Below are 6,896 nucleotides of genomic sequence, written 5' to 3'. Positions count from 1 at the left end.
ATATATAATTTATTTATTTATTTATTTTTGAGACAGAGTCTCGTTGTCACCCAGGCTGGAGTGCAGTGGCTCTATCTCGGCTCACTGCAAGCTCCGCCTCCCGGGTTCTGGCTATTCTCCTGGCTCAGCCTCCCGAGAGTAGCTGGGACTACAGGCGCCCGCCACTTCGCCCGGCTAATTTGTTGCTGCTGTTGTTGTTGTTGTATTTTTAGTAGAGATGGGGTTTCACTGTGTTAGCCAGGATGATCTCGATCTCCTGACCTGGTGATCTGCCCACCTCCGCCTCCCAAAGTGCTGGGATTACAAGCGTGAGCCACCACGCCCGTTCCTTTTTATTTTTTAGAGACAGGGATTTGCTTTTTTGCCAGACTGGTCTAGAACTTCTGGCTTTAAGCAATCCTTTTGCCTCAACCTCTCAATGTGAGGGGGCTACAGGTATGAGCCACTATGTCCAGCCTAACGTAAAATATTTTGAATCAGAAATTATTTGCAATTGTTAATTTTTTAATTAAACTTCTATTTTAGACTAGCTTTAGATTTACAGAATAGTTACAAGGATAGTACGGAGAGGTTCTGTATACTCCATAACAAGTTTCCCCTGTATTAATATCCTATGCTACTATGGTACATTTGTCAGAACAAGTGAACCAATGTTGATACTATTAACTAACGTCTGTACTTTATTTTTATTCCCTTAGTTTTAAGCTAATGTCTTTTTTTCTGTTCCAAGATCTCTTCCAGGATACCATATTACTTTTAGAAGTAATATTTCCTTAGGCTTCTTCTTAGTTTTTAAAGTTTCTCAGACTTTTCTTGCTTTTGATGACCTTAACAGATTTGAGAAATTCTAGTCAAGTATTTTTTAGAATGTCTGTCAATTGGGATTTGTCTGGTAATTTTTTGATGACTAGACTTGGAAAATGCACTTTTGAAAGGAAGATGAGAGACAAAAAGTGTCATTCTCATCATTTTATATGTTTAGGTTATTAACCTAAACTTCAAAAGTTTAGGTTATTAACATGACTGTGAATGTTGATGTTAACCTTGATCACATGGCTGAGGTAGCAATTGTCAGATTTCTCCATTGTAAAGCTGCTCTTCCCTCCACAACCCCCTGTTTACGTGCCATACTCTTTGAAAGCCAGTCACTATCTGCTGTCCAAATTTAAGAGATGGGGAGTTTTGTTCCACCTCCTTACATTCAAGTACAAATAAGTTATTTGTGATTATAGTACAAAAAGACGTGTCTATTATTTCTCATTTATTTAATCAATTATATATTTCCATTAGTATGGACTCTTACATATTTATATTTTGGGTACTGATCAATACTCCTTTATTTTGGTGCTCAAATCATTCTAACTTTGATCATTGGGAGCTCCTTCCATTTACTTAATCTCATACTTTTGTGTTTAATTACTTTCATATTTTTAGCATTACAATATTATTCAAGCTATATTCCATGCCTTAGTCCTAAAATTAGCTAGATCTCTAAGGAGATTTGATTTTGTTTAATCGAAGAATGTATGAGAAACAAAATCTGGGCATTAGAAAACTGTTATTTTAAAATAAAGTCTACCAGCCTGGGCAACATGGTGAAACCCTGTCTCTACAAAAATACAAAAACTACCCTAATATGGTGGCATGCACCTGTAGTCTGCTCTACTCGGGGGCTGAGGGGAGGATCACTTAAGCCCTGGACGCAGAGGTTGCAGTGAGCTATATGATAGCACCACTGCACCCCAGCCTGGGTGACCAAATGAGATCCTCCCTCAAAAAATAAAAAATGAAACCTAATATTTTCACTGAGATTATTTAGGCCATTCCCTGTGTATGTTTAAAGATGCATAATTAAATAAGTATGTATTGATATTCCACCTATCCAAACATGATAAAATATTGTCTATTATATAAATATTACATATATCTTAGAACATTATTGGAAAGTATAAGTAAACAATTATTAGTAATTTTTGGCAGACATTGTGGTATTTAACATTTCTCATTTAAATCACATTCAACTAAATGATATAGGTATATTCTTACTTTCATTTAATAGTAAGAAAGCTATAACATAGTGTGTTTAAATAGATGCAAAATATTTGAAGTGGGACATACAATCTTACATTTTCATAAGTAGTTATAAGATACTTTTTAAGGTAAATAGGTATAACATTAAAATATCTAAATTAATTTTACTTACTTGAACAGTTTCAAATTTCTTAGCTTAGAAAGAGATACCAAAGTTCAAGGAAGTACTCAATAAATTAGTTTCTATATACTAGTTGCAATAATATATGAACATATTTATAAGGCAAAGCAAGGATTTGTTTAGTGTATTGAGAAAAAATACAATTCCTGAACTGAAGCTAAAGAATTATCATCAAAGTTGAACACTGAAAAATTAAACAGATGATTAGTTGAGAAAGAAAAAAGAAAACTTGACAATTTCATGAGAAATTAAATAATATGGAAGAATATTTCAAATATAACATGATAGACTGGTAATATATTCCTTACTTTTATAATTGTGTCTTTTGGTTTCATTGGTGACCTTTCAAATAGAAAAATAAGAAACTCAACTATTGTAGTGTGTACGCAAACAAAACTAATTTCACTGTAGTTTCTGCCTAAGGAATAATTGGTTGACCACTTTAGAAGCTGACTTTAAGAAAATGAAGGACGAATAATGTTGTTGGAAGACTGAAATGAGTTCAGACAAGAGACAGAAGTGATTTTTAAAGTTAATTATGTTTGCTCTTCCTTCTCCCTCGGTGTTCATTACCTTTAAATGGAGGTCCACACTGGCAGAAGTAATTACCAGGTTGGTCAATGCAGGTGGCTCCACTTTTGCAGGGATGTAAGGCACACTCATCTAGATCTATTTCACATCTTGTACCTTTGGAAAATAGTAAAAAAAAAAAAATATGTTAGGTGTTAACAAAGGAGGCATGTATCAAGTAATTTTTAAATTTGCACAAGTCTTTCACTTATCTGAAACTAAATTTATTAGATAAGAATGTCACATATATTACTATCAGAACCCATTTATTTCACCTTGCTACAAACTGCAGTAACTTCTCTTAGAATTACTAAATGCACACTAAACTCTTCTGAGTTTGAAAGCATGCAAAGTCTCTTTGAAGTGAACTAATTTTCTTTTGCTGGGGAGTCTAGAGATGGTATAGATATTTCAGGTCATTGGAGTGCAGATCAAATGTTAGGTAAGAGGAAATTAAAAAGGAATGAAAAGAAAGTATTAGTGAAACAATAACATCCTGATGTATGTCCCTGAGGGCTGAATTTTTTTTTTTTTTTTTTTTTTTTTTTTTGGCAGGGGAGACGGAATCTCGCTCTGTTGCCCAGGCTGTAGTGCAGTGGCACTATCTCAGCTCACTGCAACATCTGCCCACCAGGTTCAAGAAATTATCCTGTTTCAGCCTCCTAAGTAACTGGAATTATAGGCAAACAACACCATGCCCAATTAATTTTTGTATTTTTTGTAGAGACAGAGTTTCACCATATTGGTTAGGCTGGTCTCAAACCCCTGACTTCAAGAGATCCACACTCCTTGGCCTCCCAAAGTGCTGGGATTATAGACATGGGCCACTGCACCCAGCCCTAAATCTTTACGAGGCACAGTTATTGAATGCTATTTACCGAAGAAGGCCATGGGTAATGGGTAGATGCATTTGAATCTACTCATGAGCTTTGTAAATATTAGGGTTCCAGGGTGATGAATTACATTTTTTTCTAGTAATTTTAGAATGTAAGCCTACATGGAAAAATAAATAAATAAATATCCCTTAATTATATAGTCAGCATTTTCTTTAAACTGTTGTCCAATTCATATTTTTCATTCATCCTCCATCTAGAACTTGTGTTGCTAAAGCTGACCTTTCTTATTATACCACTTAGATTGCCTGTTAATTTCCCAACAGTTGAAAATCATAGCCTCAACTGACACTGAATTGATTTTTATGACTTATGACAGCTAATTTTCTTACCAATTTATAACAATAATAGAAAATCGACATTGACACCATGCAAATTATTAGCAAGTTATATGAATGAAAATATTCCTTCTTTTAAAAAAGTCTCTATAACAGTAACATGAATTTAGAAAGAAAACATACATCAAATCAATCTAATAGGAATCAACATACTAGACTAAGTAGAAAATATCACTATTATCACTGACAAAATGAAATATTTAGGGAAAAGCTGACACAAGAACATCAAGTTAAGCTGAAAAAAGTGAATATTAAAAGAATTATGTGAGTCAATGAATACTTTTGAAATCTTAAATATATTCATTTGGTTATTATTTTAATGAGTCAACTTTTGAAAAGAATGATGACACAATATATAAGTCTTTACAAAAGTAAAAACATGCATTGCATACTAAATATTTCAATCTTTGTGACAATATGAAAATGTAGTTAGAATAATCCAAGCATAAATTATGTATTATTCCACTGAAAAATAATTAATATGCATACACATGAGACAAATTGTACTTTCTAAAAACAAAGAATAACTTTGATCTCAAGTTAACATTCAGGGATCATAGTTTTGGTCAACAAGCCTGCCTTACTTGAAATCCATTTTGACGCCGTCAGCTAAAGGCACCATGAAGGTCAACAAAAGTACTACAATTTGTGTACAACACAAGTACCACAATTTAAGTGATCACTTAGGAATTCATCTACCTGAATCTCACAGTTCTCACTTAACACAAACGATTCATTATAAATATGTCACTGATGCAACATACAACTAAGTCTAAGATTGTTTTTAGTATATGTAAGATATTCAACTTGGCTGCAAAAAGTCAATGCATTGTCTAATGCTATGAAGTAGGTATTTGTTCTTTATTTTATTTTGTTTGGTTTATTTTATTTTTGTTCTGGATGCGAAAACTGGGGCTTACTCTCACCTCACATAACGAAAGAAAATTCAAATTTCTATTATTTCCCTACAATTGAAGCATTCTATTTATTACTGTGTAGTGTTAACCAAATTTACTTTCTTTGATATCTTTTCATTCAAAAACTGAGTATTATACACAGTTGGGTATTATCTACTATTCATGAACAAAAAACCTCTCAGCTCCTGTTTCATCCAATAAATGTGAACAAAATTCATTCACATATTCACAAGTTATTTTAGATATTCTTTTAGAAAAACACAAGGATACATTTTCAGCAAAACTGCTTAAGGAAAGAACATGTAGTAGAATTTAGCTTTTATTTATTTGTGTTACTCATCATCTGAACTTCCTTTTAAATGTAGAAATTTTTCCACTTACTGACTCTTTGATGAAAGTTAGAGACCACCTCTCAATATGGAAAGTAAAAATACAAATTATTTTCTTTCCCAGGCTCAGGTACCCCTACATGTGGGTATGCAGTCAAAAGCTGGTTTATCTGATGGACACACTGTGGAATTTGAAAGGATGCTGGTGATACAAAGAAGCAGAGATGAAGAATAGCTCTTTTTCCTACAGGTGGGAATGCCAGAGACATCATAACCAATTTTCAAGGGTCTCAGCGACTGCTCTGTCATAGTGTTATCTAGTGTTGGTGGCATCCATCCCCCCACTGATAGTGTCACATCATATTTGGTGTGTCCCAGTGTGCTGCCCTGGGCCCTTTTATGTCAGTTTTCCAAATCTAATTCTAGAGACTTCTACAGGTTCTACAGGTAATAATCTTTTAATAATCTGTAAATTAAATCCTTTTCTAATTAAATCTGCCTGAGTGCATTTTGAGCAACCACAATGAACAACTCTATTACTGGTATATATTACAATTTATTTTTGCCATTGTTATTATATATTATATTTTAATTTTAGATGTGAAGCAATCAGGTAATTTTTTATAAAGAGTTTTCACATATATTGAGTATATATTTTAAAGTTAACTCATTTTTGTTAATCTATATTTATTTTCTTCTATTTTCAGTAACAGAGAGGGTTAGAGCCACCAACTTTAGAAGTTAGAAATATTTTTATGTTTTCTTGGGATTTCTTTGCCTGGCTTTGCTTTCTAGGTAAAATTGGTCTCATAGAATTACTTGGAAAGAGTTATTTCTCTTTTTTTTTGCAGAGAATTTGTTTATGGTTGATATTATTTTCTCTTTATATATTCGATCACACGCACCAGCCTAGCCATCTGAGTCCTTGCCTTTTTGGTTCGTATTTATTATAATTCAGTCTCTTTTCTTGTTGTATTTGTTGTTTTTCTATTTGTCCTTAAGTTTCTGTAACTTGTGTCTCAGAAAGAATTTTTATATTCCTTCTAAGCAATCTAATTTGTTGGTATAAAATTGATTATAGTATTTTCTTATGACATGATTAACATTTCTGTAGTGTTGTGAGATGTTTTCTGATTCCTGTTTTTGATAATGCTTGCCCTCTTGCTCTCTTCTCTTATTCTAGCTAAGTTTGTTGTTGTTTACAAAGATCCAACTACTATTTTTTGTTTTCTATTTTATTGATTTCTGAACCTGGTCTTAGTTTCCCTTTTAACTTTTGATATAAATTGATTTTATTCTTTAAGCTTCTTAAGTTATAAACATAGATTATGAAACTTAGATATTTATTTCATATTTAAGCATCAGAAGCTAAACATTTCTATCTAAGCACCTCTTTAACTCAGTATACATTTTGATATATTCACAATTATCTCACAAAATAAATGTTTTTTTTTTTTTTTTTTGAGATGGAGTCTCACTCTGTCTCCCAGGCTGGAGTGTAGTGGCGCGATCTCGCCTCACTGCAAGCTCCGCCTCCTGGGCTAACGCCATTCTCCTGCTCCCGAGGAGCTGGGACTACAGGCGCCCGCCACCACGCCCTAATTTTTTGTATTTTAGTAGAGACGGAGTTTCACCAT

General features: G+C 33.3%; 1 protein-coding gene across 1 annotated transcript in view; it reads right to left on the bottom strand.

Moving 5' to 3' along the window:
- Window positions 1-6,896, bottom strand: part of LOC108539741 (protein eyes shut homolog) — a gene marked incomplete at both ends in the record, with an annotated part of 872,682 nt that overhangs the window by 493,336 nt on the left and 372,450 nt on the right. Inside the window, 1 exon segment of the mRNA XM_017888636.1 lies at window positions 2,786-2,899. Within this exon segment, the coding sequence (XP_017744125.1) occupies window positions 2,786-2,899 (114 nt within the window).

This window comes from Rhinopithecus bieti, unplaced genomic scaffold, assembly GCF_001698545.2.
Source record: "Rhinopithecus bieti isolate Rb0 unplaced genomic scaffold, ASM169854v2 scaffold_1468, whole genome shotgun sequence".
NCBI classification, from domain to species: Eukaryota; Metazoa; Chordata; class Mammalia; order Primates; family Cercopithecidae; genus Rhinopithecus; species Rhinopithecus bieti.
The sequence above is the reverse complement of the archived record's forward strand: the minus strand, read 5'-3'. Positions and strand labels throughout refer to the sequence as shown.